Here is a 21,384-nt window from a genome sequence, read left to right on the forward strand (position 1 = left end):
GGGATGGTCGTTTACAGTACAGGAGAGGTCATTGGTCGGTTTGAAGAGATGGGCGATGCCTTGATCCAGGGGTGTGTACAGCTGGTCAGCTCTGGATTCCCACCGCATACCAAGTACATAATAAACACAAATATACCTTTAATCTGCCTTTGCGAATAACTATTCGCAACGACATGCAATCTTCTCCAAACCAACACCGGATTATTACTCATAATTATCCGAACACGTAGATACCATGCATGATGCTCTGATCAGTTACTGTCCCCTCGCATACTGTAAAGGTGTATAATTCCCTTGTTGTACCTTGTGAATAAGTAAAAGTTGCATGAGGGGAAAGGGGAGACTATGTGTAATGTGTGTACTAAGTTTGGGAAATATGTAATGTGTGACAGATATTTCCATGTTCATTAGGTTACTTTGTTATGTTATCTCCAGGCAACATGATCCTACACATGGAATGACCAACCATTCTCAAGATACACACACACACACACACACACACACACACACACACACACACACACACACACACACACACACATATATATAAGTGTTTCCCTGCTATTATATCAAAGGTTTTCTAGACTGCCAGCTGCCTGTAGTTAATAATTTGAAAACGCAGGCTTATGTGTATCTATTGGGATATTTGTCTCCCATTGTTCTGGCTCCCACCAAACGATGACTTGTTCGGTTTGTGTTTGTCTTTCTTCACAGACCAGGGGGTCTGTTCAAACATTGGAGTGAACAAGACATTGTGTTGGAAGGATGTGCATGTTTGGTTAGATTAGCGTGTGTGTGTGAACAGTGACTCGACACAGGCTGGGCACTGTGGCATGTGTCTAATCATTTCCATTGCAAGTAAGAATCTTTCTGTAATTGCTCATACCATGCCCATACGCGAACTCCCGTGGGAGGCGATTGTACGCAATTTGCGAGTATGCGCACGCACGGCAGACTGAGTACATACATGCATGGATACCATCTGTGTGGTGTTTGCATGTGGTGTGTGTATTGCAATATTTTTCGACTTCGACAATCCTCATACATCTAGCCTCAATACGCCATACAGCAGGAGATGCATGGCGGGAGTGGCTGACAGGTCCTGTGAAACTCCGCTAGGGCTGGGTGTCTTATTTTGCCAAAATGCTTTTAAGTGGCCACACCAGGAGACTGTGCTGATTTATTTGATATGTGACACTTTTATGTCTGTGTGCGAGTCTGTATATGAAGCACAACGTAACTTGGTATGAGAAAAAGCCACGGTCGCTGCATCTTAGCACATCATATGCAGATTCAGAGACTCAGGCACTACAGATATACAAGTGTCATATATCACATATATCACATTAATCAGCACAGTCTCCTGGTGCATCCTAGTCTAAGAAGCATTTTCAGCAAAAAAGATGCCCGGCGCTGCTTACCGCGACTGCAGCATAGATGTTTGAGGACACAATGTCCTGTCAATGTAATTCTGTTGACAACATTAATGACTAGCGGCGGCTGCTGCCCCTGGGCTGCAGCGCCGACCAAAGACTACAGGGGGGAGAACCAGCCAGCACATATATACAGTACATGTAAAGTTGTATGTAACATACGTGCTGGCAGTTGCAGCATGCACGGCAGGCACACAGTGCCCTGTATGTCTATCTTCGATAAGCCCACCCCAGACACCCATTGTCTGGCTTCACAGAAATCTGGAAGCGGGCCTATTGAATATAGACAGGCTGAGCACTGTGTGCCTGTGTCCTGTACGTACTGCGGCTGCTGATCCCCAGGTAATAAGGATAGTACATATGTTATATACAACTGTACACGTATGTTTATATGTGCTGGCTGGCTCCCCTCTGTAGTCTTTGGTCAGCAATGCAGCCCAGGGGCAGCAGCCGCCACTGGTAATGACAACAATTTGTATGTATCCCTTTTTTAAATTATAATATCTTTAGTTTTTATTATTATTATTATTATTATCCTTAATTTATATGGCACCGCAAGGGGTCTGCAGCACTTAGAGTACATAAACAGAACCATTATGAACAATAAAAGAAAAGATAACTTACAGTACAGAACACTGCAGCACACAGACATTGTTTACATTGCTGCATCAGCGGTCAAAGTACCCAAAGCAGCAGCAGGGCGGCAGAACCCAAAGGTTAGGTGACGGTATAAGTGAGGGATGGAAACGCACCTGAGGGAAGAGGGCCCTTCTTGTTGCAGATAATGGTGACTTAGGGCCTGACTCACAGTTGTATGCAAACCCAGTTCATTTATTTTTTTGCAGTTGAGCGATTTTAGGCTGCAGCGCATGTGTCTGAGTGGTAATGCGCATGCGTCTGAGTGGTGTTGCACATATGCCTGAGCGGTACTGCACATGAGAAGCGAAGGTCTTGTGACAGCGGTGGCTGCAGAGAGGATTTATTTGCAAAGTACCTGACAGTCAGGGAGCTTTTTGGGGAGGTAACGGGCAGTGGAGGCAAATACGCAGCTGTGTCCCATCCTGCATCTGTGATCCTGTACATAGTAAAAGTGGCTCCGGCGTGTCACTTCCTGTACCCATGCTGCACCACCAGAGGACTACTCTGGAGACCGATACCTGACTGATCTACCAGCGACATGGCGCCTCTGTATGCAACCGCTGAGACTCGCACAAGCTCCGGTGGGCATCTCAATACAAAACCAGGGGGTCAATCAGATCTGATCGTAGATGTGCTAAATGTAGCACATCTACGATCAGTTACTCTGACATGCGGGGGGATGCCCAGCACAGAGCTAGTCCGTTCAGCATGTCAGGCCCTACCCCCCACACAGGTACAAAAGCATCGCACGGCGGCGATGCTTTTGTACCTGGTGAGTAGCTCCCTGCCAGCGCAGCTCCTGCAGCTACCCCGCCGCGTCCCGGGTCGCAGCGGCTGCGTGTGACATTACGCAACCACTGCGGCCGGCCCCCACCCCCCAACGGTCCGGACATGCCTCCGTTGTCCGGGACACAGCCTGCCAACGGCGTTCTAACGGTGTTGGCACGCCCCCTCCGGCCCCACTACCGCCTCTGCCTGTCAATCAGGCAGAGGAGATCGCAGCCCAGAGATGCTTTTAGCTTTTCACTGGGCTCCCACAGTGCGCGTGCGCACTCCACAAAAGGATTCAGACTGCGATCGCTGCCACTGCTGCGATCCAGTGTGAATTAGGCTCCCAGGCAGCTGCAAAATGTGTACAGTGTCGCACAGTCGCTGCGTACGAATTCTCAGTTCGGTAACATTAGCGAACAGCTCTGAACAAGGCCCTCAGTAACCAATTTCCCCCCAAAACTGCTCTACTTATTCTATTCTGAAACTCCAAAGCTTGGTGACTTTCATTGTGGACGTCGCTATTTAATTGCTTTCCTTTTTATCTTTCCTTTTTTATACCAAATACGGCCCATGGGAGCCTCATATCATTATTAATAAGTCAGAAGAGATAGAGGACATTGGATCTGTATTGTGTTAAATATGTGATGTTTCGTTATTCTAATTACACTGCATACAATATGTGTGTATAAATGTGTTTTCTGTTAAGAATGTGCCTTGATACTAGTGCAAAATATATATCGGGTCATCTTGCACAGTTGGGTGAAGGTTTGGTGTAACAGAACCATCTCTCCCCCATGCTTACCAAGAAGGCACAAGTGTGTGGCATACTGCCCACAGATAAGAAACAGCTGTTACCTTTTCTTTCTTTGCAAGGAAGAATAGTACATCATCATATATTTCTTTTCGATCTCGCTCTGGTACAACTGACCAAACTTCTTGTTCCCCAAACATCTGCTCAGCTTTCCTACAGAGAACAAATAATTTGGTAGCATGTTACCAAGTACACAGATAGAATGAGTAACTTAGAATGAATATATCAATACAATACTCTGGGCCTGACTCCGATATGTACGGTATTGCAGAGCCATGGGGAAGCAGATGTGCATTACCATACGGGTTGGGATTGATATGCGGTCGGGATGCTGGCGGTCAGAATACAGACCGCGGCATCCCGATGGTGAGAATATCGACAGGGGCTAGGTAAGTATACTTACCTTTTCCCCATGCCCCCCTAACTCTAATCCTCACTTTCTGCAGCCTAAACCTAATCCTCCCCACCCGCCTCCCTGCAGCACAACCCTAACCCTCCCTGGTGGTGCCTAAACCTAATCCCCCCTTCCCGCAGCCCAAACTTACCACCCCCCTGCAACCGAACCCTCCATGGGGGTGTCTAAACCTAAACCGCCCTCCCCGCAGGATAAATGTAACTAACGCTCCCTCCCCGCAGCTTAACCCTCACCCTGCAGCGTAAACCTAATCCGCCCCACGTGGCTTACTGCTCTGGCAAACGCTTGTTCGAGATACCAGCAGTTGGGATTCCAGCGTCAGGATTGTGATCCTAGTGTGGATGCTGGCGCCAGCATTCTGAGCAGTGTCGGGATTCTGATATTGGTATTTTGATTGCTGGGATCCCGACCGACGGGATCCTGACTGGATCCATACCATACAACTATAAGCTGAATTCTGCAGAAGGCATCTGTAGGAAATACAGTAGCACTTGCATCACAGATGCTGGCAGGTGGCATCTATTTCCAAAGACTGCGTCAATCATGCTGCAGCTAAGGGGGTCTGCGAGCGATCATGCTGGACCCCAAACCTTCAGATTTGTTCATCACCCATCGGGTTTGCGTACAAATCCAAATCATGCCCACTATTCCTTAGGTCATGCTTTGTTTGGGATACTTCCAAATTTCAGTGAGCCCTCCCAGTATCCAGATATAGTAGTCAACCCTCCCACATTGATTCCACAACTGCAGTGAAGTGGTCAGGGTGTAGCTGTGATGATGTGATTCGCTATGAATAGTGTATTGTGGTCCCTCCTTCCACAACAAAATGCAGTAAAATGTGACATTTTGCAGCATGCTGAGGCTGTCATGATGCAATTCATGGTGACGCCACCAAGCAGTTGTCCCCCCCCCAACCCCCACCCATGGAGGCAGTCTAACACGTCGGCCTCTAGTCGTCTTTATATCCAAAAGTAAATATGAGCAAGCAGTACTTCCATATCTGAATTCCTTAGGTAGTTACATAAGTATACATCTAATGACATGATTCTTTATTGTGTAGTCACTGCTTTCAATCGTTCAGATATTGCCCCCTTAGCCAGCACCTCAATGTCAAAGACTGGCAGCCTAAGGAGCTCTGCATGAGTTATTTACAACACAAGGACTACTACCAACAGTCATATTAGTCATGTGTTTGTACATAAATCTCTACTTTTCATACCTTCCCCTTCCTAGTATTGTAATGCTTCAGTGATTAATGTACAGTATGTAACTAGAGGCAATCATGAGCTAATGTCTAAGTTCTCCAGGGACTGGGACTGTACAATACGTGTAATCCAGCAAAAGCAAGAGAATTGTAACACTTGAAAAAGTGGTTAATATCATAATGGATCCAAATTTGATAGAACACCGTCCTGTGGATGTCCCGCTGGCCCTCACTGGAAGCCAAAAACCTATATAAGTAATTTGTCTTGTACAACAGGACATATATAAGGAATATCCAAACAATATACAAATTATTCTGACCCTCAGAGTCTTTATATCATATTGATTTAATTTTTTTAGTGTTTTGTTAATTAACAAAATGTCAGACTATAATATTACTCCCATCTCATGGTCTGCTCATTCAGCCACCTAGGTCCATTTGGACCTAGTATTTGTTTTGTCCATTCATCCGATTTATAGCCTGGAAGACACATTGGGGCCGATTCAATTGTTTTACCCCACAGCTACCACTAGAGGGCGCAAAATGGAACAATTCAATTGCCGCTCCATTTAGACAGCTGGTAGTAGCGGGATGATATTTCTTCTTGCAGCCTCCTGAGTCGGCACTTTGGGCATCCGGATTGGAGTTTGGACACCCAAAGCAGGACTCTAGACAGGTTTAGTCATTTTACACAGCTAAAGCCTGACTGTCTGGGCGCGACATGTGCTATGTGCATGGGCGCCCAAACATTAATTGAATTGTGACAGTTGTTTGGTTATCTAAATAGTTCCGTTTAGATAGGAAAATAACACACCTAAAACAAAAGAATCGGCCCCACTGTTACTTAACATCACTTACGTCACAGAAAATTCCAGTGTTGTTTCTGCATTTTTTATTTTAATGTCGCTAGTAAAGTCTCATTGGCTACAACCTGGGAGGCCACTACTAGAAGCGGGACTTCGGCGCGGACCTCGTCTACTATGGCCGCTATATAGATGATTTATTTTTTATTTTTGATGGGGATTTTTCTCTTTTCACTGATTTCACTTCACTTCTTAATAAAAATGATTTTAATTTAGTTTTCACGAGCACTATTGATCAGACCTCTGCTTCTTTTCTCGACATCGCCCTTTCCATTGTTGACGGAAACATTGTTACCAAAACCTATAGAAAAAAGGTTGACAATTATAACTTTCTACACTATAATAGTATGCATTTAAAACCTTGGGTTAATAATATTCCGTACGGACAATTGCGTCGACTACGACGTAACTGTAGTGATTATACTGATTATGAACATCAATCTCAAGAACTCACTTCATCATTGCTCCAGAGAGGATATCCGAGACCTCTTATTGATCAAGCAATAGATAGGGTTAATAAATTAAATAGGGAGGATATTCTGGTGCATAAAACAAAAAACTCACCTTTTAAGAAAGATAACCCACATTTTATTTGCAAATTTAATAATGCAGCAAAAAAAGTAAAGAAAATATTATCTACTAATTTTCCTATCCTTCTCTCAGATAAAGTACTTAGCACTGAGATTGGACAAGTACCATCTGTGATTTTTAAGAAATCAGAGAGTCTACAACAATACATTTCGCCTAGTCTCTTTATTGACAGAAGAGCTGGTGAACTGGGAAATGAGAATCAGTCGACACAGTGGCTCCCATCTAAACCTATAGGTTGCTATAGATGTGGACAGGGGAAGTGCATTACATGCTCTTTTATTAAAAATAATACACATACTTTTGAATCTTCTACTCATGAGCAATTTGTTATTAAATCTTTTATTAATTGTAATAGCACCTATCTTGTTTACATTATGGTTTGCACCTGTGGTCTTACCTATGTTGGGAGGACCACGCGTAAATTAAGGGTAAGGTTTCTGGAACACAAGAGGAATATAGAAAAGGGTTTCCTGTTCCACAGTGTTTCCAGACACGTTTTAGAACATCATGCTAAAAATGCTAAGGACATTAAACTGATAGGTGTGGAATGTATCGGTCCCACGAAGAGGGGTGGGGATAGATATAGGAAATTGTGTATAAGGGAGAACTACTGGATACATAAGCTAAAGACTCTCGTCCCTGAAGGATTAAATGAGTCTATTGAAATAGACCTCTAGAACTCTGTACACTTAACCTTCCCTTTTGATTAAATCATTTACATCAATAACAAAATAATTAGATAATGTATATACTATGGGTTCTTTTATCAACATATAGTTTATTTTTACGTATTTTTATGTATTTTTATTCATATAATTATTATATTATTATGCTGCCTCCTGATTCTTGGAGCATATATGCTCCTTTCTTTTTTGTTCTTCTTTTTTGTTTTTTTTATGTATGTTGAGATATTATTAATTTTAGATTAATCGTCTAGTAATTTTTTTGTATTTACTTATTAAGTTAAACTTTCCTGCTAGTGAATCTATGTAAATCGAGATAGATTATTTTACAGAGCCGGTAAATCATGAACAAGTCTGTAAATCCGTTTTGAATGTTATATTCTTTGAGAGGTCCACAGCTGTAGGCACTAATTAAAGCCTTTAAAATGATCTCGCCGGGTGACGGGGCAATACTTTGAGAAAGTCACGTGGCATTCGTGACGAAACGCGCCAGTCTCCGCCCACTCTACCGTAGCTGCAGCAGTGATAGTAGCAAAGACGGGGAAACACGGCTCAGCCGAGGGGGAGTTCTATTGGACTGTGCCATCTGTCCATCCCGCCGTAAGCTGTTTTCATATATTGGACGAAGCATCGGCATCAAGTGTCCTGCTACACTTCCTCCGTGGATCAACTCACTACACACAGTTGGTGACAGAAAAGGCAACCCCCGTGGAAAGGTAATCCTATCCGAGGACGCTCGGCATTAGGGGTAAGACCACACCACTGTTTTGCTCCAGAAGGCAAACGGACACTTGTAATTAATACTCCGAGCCGCTACATTTCTACTTCAGTGCGCTACAGTTCATTCATTGACTGATACTAAGTTACCATCTGCCGTCTGAACACAGTACAGCCTAATCAGTGCACTGATTTTTTAGAAGAGATACTTTATTCAAAATACTCTTTGCCATTAAATACTGCTGGCCAGCAAGGAATTTTTTTAGCCTGATATACTTAGGATTTATTAACCGTTTATTGGCTATATTATATGGATGTGATTTGTAGTAGAATACTTATTAAATTGTTTTTATACTATTTACCGGCTCTGATTATATTATACTATTGAACATATGAGTAGCTCACTATGAGCCCATGAGCGCAATTCTCTTTCTTTTTGGTGTTTAATAATTTTCAGCTCAGGGGTGTATACAGCCCCTGGAGAGAAGCGAGCGTGGGCTCAGGTGTGTTTTGTTTTATTTTTTAAAGGAAAGTAAGATTTTTTGTATATATATATATATTTATATTTTTCATGCATATTTTTATTTATCTATTACTTATTTGCTGAAAACAGACACAGGCGCTTCATTTATTCTGTTGTCATAACTACTAGAAGCAGCTAACTCACTTCCAAGCAGTGTATCAAAGAAAATCTAATATGGCAGTCGAGAAGCTGGTGGTACAATTTTTTTGTCGCTTTGGTGAACCATAAAACACACAATTGGTGAAATGGTTAGCATTACTACGTCACACCTGAAGGGTTATTCCTGACCAAAGTACTATACGTGCGGAGTTGGTATGTTTTCCTGGTGTTTGCGTGGTTTTCTCCAGACACTTTAGTTTCCTCCCACAGTCCAAAAATATACTGATAGGTTAATTTGCTTTTAATTAAAAAAATAACATTAGTGTGTATGTGTGTTCATGTGCTACGGCTCCGCTGAGGCTGAGACTGGTGTAAATGACAATGTGCATGATGTTGTTAATAAATAAATAAAAAATGGATCATAAACCAATTTCGTCCAGAGAACAATTGAAAACTGCCAACTCTTATATGGCTCCAACTGCGGTTACAGCACAAGGGCCAATCATGTTGCGGCACGTGGGGCACTGTGAGCGACATTGCAGCCCCGGATCTGCACATGTGAGTGCGGCTTCTGCGTAGAGTCAAACCCATCAGTGATGTATGTAAACGTCAGGGTTACGTACATCTCCGAATTAGCCGCAGTGGTAATAAGGACAATTGATGCAATCCAAAATGATCCAATTGAAAGCTTCCGCCATTGAGCATTATTGCAGACACGCACCTTCTTCATTTACCAAATAGTTTTTGAATCAGACATCAACCCCCAAAAAGATATCCATTGCATTAAAGCTATGAAATCTTCGTCAGCACCTAGTACGGATGGATTTACTGCTGTTTATAGATTGTCTCAATATATTACTGGCATGGTTTATGTATTGTTTATGTGTAACTACAATGTCGTTTATATTGTTTATCAGTCACTAGAATGTTCTATGTACTGTAATTCAGTCACTACAACCTCTCCATGCTAAATGCTGCACTTGGATAACGTGGGCCCTCACTATAGTTCCTCTGATGGGTCCACAGAACCCCAGTCCAGTACCTGTAGCGAGTAGCTGAGGTCATCCTCTCGTGTTGCTCTAGGAAACGCTGCAGCTTCTCCTTAGCTTCCTTAGCCCTGAGTCTGGTTTCCTCCTTTTCCTCCTTCTCGCGCTGTGATTTGTAAGCATTGAACGCCTGCTTCTTCTCACTCAGCTTGGGTAGGGCACTACAGGGATATAAAGATGGGTTCATTGCCCATAAAGAGAGAGCAGCAGGCAGGAATAAAAGTCTGCCACATTTCCACAAGGTCATACATATCATGCGTACTGTTCTGGCAATCATGTGTAAGAGTGGACCTAGCCATTGAGTGATATCACCCTGCTGTGTTCATTCATTTCCACAGAATTAGGTTGGGAAAATAAATAAATCTACTACAATAACAACAACTATTGTAAATACATGTTTATACACCAGAGAGCGGAACAGCAGAGCGTGCGTTTTGCTTTGATTTCACCCTATACCCTGGCAGAATGTGGGTAAATAAGCTGACTGTAATATATGACGATATGACGGCATCATCAATTTGTAAACATATGTTCTTATGAGTCACCAAGCAAGCACCCTGGCACGAGCCGATCTTCCCCACCCATTATACTCTGTCATTTCACAGCTGCAGTACTTCAATTAGAAATAAAAAGGAGATTTCTGTACTTAACCTAACAAACCATGTTGTAATAAAATGATTTTTTTTACAAAATGATGCTTTTGCATGTAGCACATAAGGGGTGTAGTATGGCTGATCGGCGGTCAGGAGACCGCCGGTCAACTTACCGACGCCAGGATCCCGGCAGCATACCGACGCCGGGATCCCGGCGGGGAGGGGCGAGTGCAGCAAGCCCCTTGCGGGCTCGCTGCGCTCGCCACGCTGCGCTCGCCACGCTGCGGGTGCCACGGGTTCTATTCCCACTCTATGGGTGTCGTGGACACCCACGAGTGGGATTAGTCCCTGTTGGTCGGCATGCCGACCATCGGGATAGTGAGCGGTCGGGATGGTGGAGGAGGTCATTCCCGACCGCCGGTCACATGAATACCACCCCACACAAGGAGCTAGGATGCAACCCATCAACACTATATTGACCCACATATCTTGCTCTGACCACTTCTATGCCCCTAGTCCTGAACCAGTACTTAGGAAGACTTACCACTCTCACCATCCCTGTGGTTTTTACATTTAAAAGTCCAGAAGAGCTTTGGCTTCAATGAACCTGAGTAAACTTTGAGGAATGGTTCCATGAAATGAAAAAAAGATGAAATGGACTGTAAAACCTATTCAGTGTCAATTGTACCACCGCAATAAGGTTTCCACATTAGTCAAAGGGATTGCTTATAGCTCCTACAGTACCTCATTGTCATGCCTAATTTTACCATTTTTATCACTTCGGGAAATTGTCACCATTGAATTGGCAGAGAAGTGAAAAGTGCTTCAGGGAATGAGACACCTGCAGACTTTTAACTTTCCTTCAAAGGTTTGTAAAAAACTAAGGGGGACATTTTCTAAGCAGTGATAAGAGCGGAGAAGTGAGCCAGTGGAGAAGTTGCACATGGCAACCAATCAGTACTGAAGTAACATCTATAATTTGCATACTATAAAATTATACAGAGTTGCTGATTGGTTGATGGGGCCAATTCTCCACTGGCTCACTTCTCCGCTCTTATCACTGCTTAGTAAATGTCCCCCTAAGACCCAGATTTATTAAGCCTTGGAGAATGATAAATAGCACAGTGATAATGGGGCAGATGTATTAACCTGGAGAAGGCATAAGGAAGTGATAAACCAGTGATATGTGCAAGGTGATAAAAGCACCAGCCAAACAGATACTAACTATTAATATACACATTGGAGCTGATTGGCTGGTACCTTTATCACCTTCACATATCACTGGTTTATCACTTCCTTATGCCTTCTCCAGGTTAATACATCTGCCCCAAAGTACCAACCAACTAGCTCCTAACTGTCATTTTTCAAACACAGACAGTAACATGGCAGTTAGGAGCTGGTTGGTTGGTACTCTATCACCGTGCAATTTATCACTCTCCAAGGCTTGATAAATCTGGGCCTAAATAAGTTAACCTCATGGCCCTTACCAGGGTACTTTAGATAGATTATTAAAACAGTTTACACAATGTGCTACAGACTGGGTCAGCTCTGGCATCCCCTCCATCCCCTCAGATGTCTCAGACCCTGGAGTGCTGTTTGCAAGATAATGTAAAATTACCTGACCTGCAAATAATTATTTATTAAAACCTTATTATATAGCACAGCAAATTCCATTATGCTTTACAAATGGAAACAACAGTGATAAAACAAAACTGGTTAATGAATAATACATAATAAATAATACAGTCAGGTATACTGTAACTGTGGATCACCCTGTTTGGCAGCCCAGTAAACCTTTTTTTGGCCATGGATTTGAGATATGTGCACACTAGGAAGATAAAAAAGCAATTCCACGGCTGCTGTCAGGTCCCACAGTAGGTCGTTCCCTGATTTACAGAACCCTGCAAATGGTCCACAAGATCTTAAGGTAAGAAAATAAACCAGGGTTTCTAAAGTAGATTATATATATATATATATATATATATATATATATAAAAATCTGTACAGGTTGGCAGAGCTTGTTATCTTTTCTTTTGCTCTTTGTATTTTGTTTTTAACTTATTAAAATAAATGTCCAAAAAAAAAATGCAGAACAATGGCGAAAACTATAGGAATTGGGTAATGCAATGCCTCAAAAATACAAAAAATAGCAAAATGATTGTTCTAATCACATTAAAAAAAAGAAAATAAAGTATAAATAACGTCATCCTACTGTATATATAAGTACATTTATTTATAATATTAAAAATCTGAAATGAAAATATATAAAAAAAAAAAACCATGCATGTCAAGTGGATAAATTATAACCTAAATCTGATTGAAATGTCAAGACACAATAAATGTACAAAACTGTAACTAGCATAGTCAATTGGTGTCTACTTCTAGGTATAGACTAAAGTTCAATTTTGGGAAGCACTTTATGAATCTTCAAAATCTATTGAAATGTATTCCTTTTGGAGTTTTGAAACGTTTTGAAAAAATTCTTATTTACTAAAATCGATTTTGCATTCAATTTTCAAATCGATTTCAATGTGGTTTCATGTTTGGAAGGGATTTTGAGTTGAATTTATGAAATCTCTTCCTAAATCGAACCTCAAATCTCCATTAAAATCCCCAGCAAAACCGAATGTAAAATCGAATAGAACTTCCTCATTGCTTCCTATTGGTCCAAATGTATCACATGCACACTAATTAAAAGGAAAGCTTTCTCTTTACCCTGTTTTATACATGAAAACATAACTGATGACTTACATTTTTTTTTTATTTAAAAACAAACAAACAGATGATATAGTTGGGAATAAGCTTATTCCTTTATTCTGCCTTCTTGCCTGCATTCAACTTTATCTGCTTACATAGTCAGTTTTTAGTCAAAAAAACTCTGCCTGCTCCCTGTTTATTGCATAATTTGGGAGGGGAGTGTTTTTTTTTGTGTGTAATTATGCAATAGACAGCAGCAGAGCACAATGTTGAACATTTTTGTTAAATTATATAATAATATGCCTTTCGGAATTTAAAAAACAAACAAAACAAAAACAAAGATGCTAACTCTAAAGAATGGAAGATGGAGACTTCCCTTAGTTCCTATATAACGAGGCGATGTGCAGTCCTTCCAAGGTCCTACCCCGGACGGATCTTCTGCCGGATAAGACTCCGATGTTCCACGAATTTATATAGAAAGGAATAAAAAGAACCATATGGTGTAGTACGCAAAGGAAACAGATAATGAGTATGTAGTAGAATGCCTCGTGCCTCCTCCCAAAAGTGACACCCGAACAATGGTGTGAAGGACAGAACAAATGGCTCAATTACCAGATTGTGGACTCGAGATAACGTGTTGCTACTCTCCTTTCAATTATCCCAAGTGTTCACTCCACAAAGCCCACACCTGGTGGTTTTCAGTGCCTCATACCTCTTCCCCAAAGAATATCCATATATAAAGCACAATAGTGACAGGATTGGCTTAATTACCAGACTCAAGTGTTAATCAGCATGTGTCTATATCCTCTATGGTGGTCACGGGTAGAAGCTCTTCAAACAAATTGGCCCAGATGTATCATGGGTTTATGCAAAGAAATATATGAAAAACGCATAGCATAACACGTTTTTTATTTTTAAAACAAGGTTAAAAACCTATGGATTGATCCCTTGCTGGAATCTTAAATATATAGTATAAACAATTACCAGATAGCATGCATAAAAAACAACTTAAAAACTGAGTCCTTAACTCCTTAGACAAAACTCATTGGATGGCATGGGTGACAGCAGAATTAAATCAATTACCAGAGACCCAGAGTATATATGTATCAACACATCACCTTGAAAAAGACCCGAGTGCGGGTTGAAACGCGTTGGTGGAGGGACGGCTACGGCGACACGGTCTTTTTCTCAACTACCGGGACAGGTGAGGGGTCCAGGGAGCGATCCGGAGCGCAGACTGGGAATACACCTTTCTCCACACCCTCCAGAGTGTTGATACATATATACTCTGGGTCTCTGGTAATTGATTTAATTCTGCTGTCACCCATGCCATCCAATGAGTTTTGTCTAAGGAGTTAAGGACTCAGTTTTTAAGTTGTTTTTTTATGCATGCTATCTGGTAATTGTTTATACTATATATTTAAGATTCCAGCAAGGGATCAATCCATAGGTTTTTAACCTTGTTTTAAAAATAAAAAACGTATTATGCTATGCGTTTTTCATATATTTCTTTGCATAAACCCATGATACATCTGGGCCGATTTGTTTGAAGAGCTTCTACCCGTGACCACCATAGAGGATATAGACACATGCTGATTAACACGTGAGTCTGGTAATTAAGCCAATCCTGTCACTATTGTGCTTTATATATGGATATTCTTTGGGGAAGAGGTATGAGGCACTGAAAACCACCAGGTGTGGGCTTTGTGGAGTGAACACTTGGGATAATTGAAAGGAGAGTAGCAACACGTTATCTCGAGTCCACAATCTGGTAATTGAGCCATTTGTTCTGTCCTTTACACCATTGTTCGGGTGTCACTTTTGGGAGGAGGCACGAGGCATTCTACTACATACTCATTATCTGTTTCCTTTGCGTACTACACCATATGGTTCTTTTTATTCCTTTCTATATAAATTCGTGGAACATCGGAGTCTTATCCGGCAGAAGATCCGTCCGGGATAGGACCTTGGAAGGACTGCACATCGCCTCGTTATATAGGAACTAAGGGAAGTCTCCATCTTCCATTCTTTAGAGTTAGCGCCTGTACATTAATTGCTTACCACACACACAATTCTAGAATCAGGGGTTTTGGAGAAATTCCCCTATTAGCAAATATAGACGGGCTGTCAACAAAAAGCGCACATTAGGACACACCAACACCAGTACATACATCAAAAACAAAGATGCATTCTGGCATGGATTGGGTGTCTTTGTACTTATGCTCAGCAGGAGTTTGTGGATTTGACAATGGATTCAGAAACCAATAGCAACAGTCATAGCCTAAATAACCTTTTTTGGTGGAAGAGGAACAAATTAGAACAATATAGTGACATTTACTATTAGTTGCTTTATTAGCACATACTGGTATCTTACACAACAACCACCCCTCTGGCATTTGTTCCACAAGTTTTTTTTGCAGACAGGGATGAATTGCTGAGGATGTAGGCATCATGGGTTGAATCAGGATAGCCAGTTACTTCACTCATGATTTTAAATTTATAGATATTTTCCAACCAAATTGCCCAATATCATGGTGCTATCTATGCTATCTACTCTGTCTATCTATTCTGGTGCTATCTAGTCTTTCAATTCTGGTGCTATCTATGCACAATGGGGGTAATTCAGAGTTGATCGCAACAGAAAATTTGTTAGCAGTTGGGCAAAACCATGTGCACTGCAGGAGGGGCACATATAATATGTGCAGAGAGAGCTAGATTTGGGTGTGGTGTGTGCAAACTGAAATCTAAATTGCAGTGTAAAAATAAAGCAGACAGTATTTACCCGCACAGAAACAAAATAACCCACCCAAATCTAACTCTCTCTGCAAATGTTATATCTGCCACACCTGCAGTGCACATGGTTTTACCCAACTGCTAACAAATTTGCTGCTGCGATCAACTCAGAATTACCCCCAATATTGGAATAAGTTTGATGTCTGTAAGTATAAATATGTGCACTATTCAACTGATGTGCACTATTCAACTGATTTTTTCAAAAAGTTTCAAAACTCCAAAAGGAATCGATTTCAATCGATTTTGAAGATTCATAAAGTGCTTTTCCAAAAACGAACTTTAGTCAATATATCCCCAGAAGTAGACACCGATTGACTATGCTAGTTGCACAATATTGGAATAAGTTTTATGTCTATATGTATAAATATGTGCACTATTCAACTGATTACGCTTCTGATTGATCCTCCAGGGTTATCTCAGTCAGGTGGTGATGTGCAATGTGCAGGTAGGTGCACAACATACCATAACCTTGGGCATCCATTATTGCTACTTCCACATTGCCCTACATACTTTGGGGTACTTAAAAAGTAATCACTATCAATTTCCTACCATTAGAATGGGTTAAGAAGAAAAAAATCAAATGTCTAACATCATACTAAACATTTGGGGATTTGAGTTTCGATTTGGAGTTCGATTTAGAGTTCGATTTCAAATCGAACTTTAGTAAATGAGGGGATTTCATGTCTATGGGAAAACATCAATGTTTTTCAGAAACTCGATTTCTATTGGGATGTGAGTTGAATCTGCCTTTAGAATGGATTTGAAGCTCGATTTGGTCTTTAGTAAATCTGTTCAACCCAAATCGAATGGAAATCGAATTGAAACAGAATGCCAAATCCCATGAATCACGAAAATCGAACTTTAGTAAATTTACTTCTCCGGAATGTGATCTGGCAGCAGTAAAGATAATTACATTAGGACTGCCTCATAACAACAAAAATAAGATTTTACTTACCGATAAATCTATTTCTCATAGTCCGTAGTGGATGCTGGGGACTCCGTCAGGACCATGGGGAATAGCGGCTCCGCAGGAGACAGGGCACAAAAGCAAGCTTTTAGGATCACATGGTGTGTACTGGCTCCTCCCCCTATGACCCTCCTCCAAGCCTCAGTTAGGTACTGTGCCCGGACGAGCGTACACAATAAGGAAGGATCTTGAATCCCGGGTAAGACTCATACCAGCCACACCAATCACACCGTACAACTTGTGATTTGAACCCAGTTAACAGTATGATAACAATGAAGTAGCCTCTAAAAAAGATGGCTCACAACAATAATAACCCGATTTTTTTGTAACAATAACTATGTACAAGTAATGCAGACAATCCGCACTTGGGATGGGCGCCCAGCATCCACTACGGACTATGAGAAATAGATTTATCGGTAAGTAAAATCTTATTTTCTCTAACGTCCTAGTGGATGCTGGGGACTCCGTCAGGACCATGGGGATTATACCAAAGCTCCCAAACGGGCGGGAGAGTGCGGATGACTCTGCAGCACCGAATGAGAGAACTCCAGGTCCTCCTCAGCCAGGGTATCAAATTTGTAGAATTTAGCAAACGTGTTTGCCCCTGACCAAGTAGCTGCTCGGCAAAGTTGTAAAGCCGAGACCCCTCGGGCAGCCGCCCAAGATGAGCCCACCTTCCTTGTGGAATGGGCATTTACAGATTTTGGCTGTGGCAGGCCTGCCACAGAATGTGCAAGCTGAATTGTACTACAAATCCAACGAGCAATAGTCTGCTTAGAAGCAGGAGCACCCAGCTTTTTGGGTGCCTACAATATAAACAGCAAGTCAGACTTTCTGACTCCAGCCGTCCTGGAATTATATATATATATATATTTTCAGGGCCCTGACAACGTCTAGCAACTTGGAGTCCTCCAAGTCCCTAGTAGCCGCAGGCACCACAATAGGTTGTTTCAGGTGAAACGCTGACACCACCTTAGGAAGAAACTGGGGACGAGTCCGCAGTTCTGCCCTGTCCGAATGGAAAATCAAATATGGGCTTTTGTAAGACAAAGCCGCCAATTTTGACAATCGCCTGGCCGAGGCCAGGACCAACAGCATGGTCACTTTCCGTGTGAGATATTTCAAATCCACAGATTTGAGTGGTTCAAACCAATATGATTTGAGGAATCCCAACACTACGTTGAGATCCCACGGTGCCACTGGAGGCACACAAGGGCTGTATATGCAATACTCCCTTGACAAACGTCTGGACTTCAGGAACTGAAGCCAATTCTTTCTGGAAGAAAATCTATAGGGCCGAAACTTGAACCTTAATGGACCCCAATTTGAGGCTCATAGACACTCCTGTTTGCAGGAAGTGCAGAAATCGACCTAGTTGAAATTTTTTCGTGGGGCCTTCCTGGCCTCACCCACGCAACATATTTTTACCACATGTGGTGATAACGTTGTGCGGTCACCTCCTTCCTGGCTTTGACCAGGGTAGGTATGACCTCTTCCGGAATGCCTTTTCCCTTAGGATCCGGCTTTCAAACCGCCATGCCGTCAAACGCAGTCGCGGTAAGTCTTGGAACAGACAAGGTCCCTGCTGGAGCAGGTCCTTTCTTAAAGGCCGATGCCACGGTTCCTCTTGGAACAGACATGGTACTTGCTGAAAGCAAATCCCTTCTTAGCTCCCGAGGCCATTAGTCCTCTGTGAGCATCTCTTGAAGTTCCGGTTACCAAGTCCCTCTTGGCCAATCCGGAGCCACGAGTATAGTTCTTACTCCTCTATGTCTTATAATTCTCAATACCTTGGTTATGAGAAGCAGAGAAGGGAACACATACACCGACTGTTACACCCACGGTGTTACCAGGACGTCCACAGCTATCGCCTGAAGGTCTCGTGACCTGGCGCAATACCTGTCCCATTTTTTTGTTCGGGCGGGACGCCATCATGTCCACCTTTGGTCTTTCCCAACGGTTCACAATCATGCGGAAAACTTCCCGATGAAGTTCCCACTCTCCCGGGTGGAGGTCGTGCCTGCTGAGGAAGTCTGCTTCCCAGTCGTCCACTCCCGGAATGAACACTGCTGACAGTGCTATCACATGATTTTCCGCCTAGCGAAAAATCCTTGCAGTTTTGCCACTGCCCTCCTGCTTCTTGTGCCGCCCTTTCTGTTTACGTGGGCGACTGCCGTGATGTTATCCCACTGGATCAATACCGGCTGACCTTGAAGCAGAGGTCTTGCTAAGCTTAGAGCATTATAAATTTGCTCTTAGCTCCAGTATATTTATGTGGAGAGAATTCTCCAGACTTGATCACACTCCTTGTGTGACTGCTCCCCAGCCTCTCAGGCTGGCCTCCGTGGTCACGAGCATCCAATCCTGAATGCCGAATCTGCGGCCCTCTAGAAGATGAGCACTCTGTAATCACCACAGGAGAGACACCCTTGTCCTTGGATATAGGGTTATCCGCTGATGCATCTGAAGATGCGATCCGGACCATTTGTCCAGCAGATCCCACTGAAGAGTTCTTGCGTGAAATCTGCCGAATGGAAGCGCTTCGTAATAAGCCACCATTTTTACCAGGACTCTTGTGCAATGATGCACTGACACTTTTCCTGGTTTTAGGAGGATCCCGATTAGCTCGGATAACTCCCTGGCTTTCTCCTCTGGGAGAAACACCTTTTTCTGGACTGTGTCCAGAATCATCCCTAGGACCAGCAGACGTGTCGTCGGAACAACTGCGGTTTTGGAATATTTAGAATCCACCCGTGCTGTCGTAGAACTACTTGAGATAGTGCTACTCCGACCTCCAACTGTTCTCTGGACCTTGTTCTTATCAGGAGGTCGTCCATTTTCTTTGAAGACGAATCCTCCTTTCGGTCATTACCTTGGTAAGGACCCGGGGTGCCTTGGACAATCCAACGGCATCGTCTTGAAACTGATAGTGACAGTTCTGTACCACGAACCTGAGGTACCCTTGGTGAGAAAAGGCAAATTTTGGGACATGGAGGTAAGCATCCCTGATGTCCCGGGACACCATATAGTCCCCTTGTTCTTTGCTATCACTGCTCTGAGTGACTCCATCTGGATTTGAACCCTTGTAAGTGTTCAAATTTTTCAGATTTAGAATAGGTCTCACCTAGCCTTCAGTACCACCATATAGTGTGGAGTAATACCCCTTTCCTTGTTGTCGGAGGGGTAAATTTATTATCACCTGCTGGGAATACAGCTTGTGAATTGTTTTCAATACTGCCTCCCTGTCGGAGGGAGACATTGGTACAGCAGACTACAGGAACCTGCGAGGGGGGAAACCTCTCGACATTCCAATCTGTACCCCTTGGATACTACTTGTAGGATCCAGGGGTCCTGTACGGTTCCAGCGTCATGCTGAGAACTTGGTAGAAGCGGTGGAGGGCTTCTGTTCCTGGGAATGGGCTGCCTGCTGCAGTCTTCTTCCCTTTCCTCTATCCCTGGGCAGATATGACTCTTATAGGGACGAAAAGACTGAGGCTGAAAAGACGGTGTCTTTTTCTGCAGAGATGTGACTTAGGGTAAAAAACGGTGGATTTTCCAGCAGTTGCCCTGGCCACCAGGTCCCATGGACCGACCCCAAATAACTCCTCCCCTTTATACGGCAATACATCTTTGTGCCGTTTGGAATCTGCATCACCTGACCACTGTCGTGTCCATAAACATCTTCTTGCAGATATGGACATCGCATTTACTCTTGATGCCAGAGTGCAAATATCCCTCTGCGCATCTCGCATATATAGAAATGCATCCTTTAAATGCTCTATAGTCAATAAAATACTGTCCCTGTCAAAGGTATCAATATTTTTAGTCAGGGAATCCGACCAAGCCACCTCAGCTCTGCACATCCAGGCTGAGGCGATCGCTGGTCGCAGTATAACACCAGCATGTGTGTGTATACTTTTTAGGATATTTTTCAGCCTCCTATCAGCTGGCTCCTTAAGTACGGCCCTATCCGTAGATGGTACCGCCACTTGTTCTGATAAGCGTGTGAGCGCCTTATCCACCCTGAGGGGTGTTTCCCACCGCGCCTTAACTTCTGGCGGGAAAGGGTATACTGCCAATAATTTTCTATCGGGGGAAACCCACGCATCATCACACACTTCATTTAATTTATCTGATTCAGGAAAAACTACAGGTAGTTTTTTCACCTCACACATAATACCCTTTTTTGTGGTACTTGGAGTATCAGAAATATGTAACACCTCCTTCATTGCCCTTAACGTGTGGCCCTAAAAGAAAATACGTTTGTTTCTTCACCGTCGACACTGAAATCAGTGTCCGTGTCTGGGTCTGTGTCGACCGACTGAGGTAAATGGGCATTTTACAGCCCCTGACAGTGTTTGAGACGCCTGGACAGATACTAATTTGTTCGCCGGCCCTCTCATGTCGTCAACCGGCTTGCAGCGTGTTGACATTGTCACGTAATTTCCATAAATAAGCCATCCATTCCGGTGTCGACTCCCTAGAGAGTGACATCACCATTACAGGCAATTTGCTCCGCCTCCTCACCAATATTTTCCT

General features: G+C 42.9%; 1 protein-coding gene across 13 annotated transcripts in view; it reads right to left on the reverse strand.

Annotated features, from left to right (window-relative positions):
- Nucleotides 1–21,384, reverse strand: part of PRPF40B (pre-mRNA processing factor 40 homolog B) — a 380,564-nt gene that overhangs the window by 95,988 nt on the left and 263,192 nt on the right. For all 13 annotated transcript variants that reach the window (XM_063952768.1, XM_063952770.1, XM_063952767.1 and 10 more), the window contains 2 exons: nucleotides 9,792–9,956; nucleotides 3,699–3,807 (listed from right to left, as the gene is read on the reverse strand). In XM_063952768.1, the coding sequence (XP_063808838.1) occupies nucleotides 3,699–3,807; nucleotides 9,792–9,956 (274 nt within the window). The remainder of the gene's footprint in view (nucleotides 1–3,698; nucleotides 3,808–9,791; nucleotides 9,957–21,384) is intronic.

The sequence above is a fragment of the Pseudophryne corroboree genome, chromosome 2, assembly GCF_028390025.1.
Source record: "Pseudophryne corroboree isolate aPseCor3 chromosome 2, aPseCor3.hap2, whole genome shotgun sequence".
Classification (NCBI taxonomy): domain Eukaryota; kingdom Metazoa; phylum Chordata; class Amphibia; order Anura; family Myobatrachidae; genus Pseudophryne; species Pseudophryne corroboree.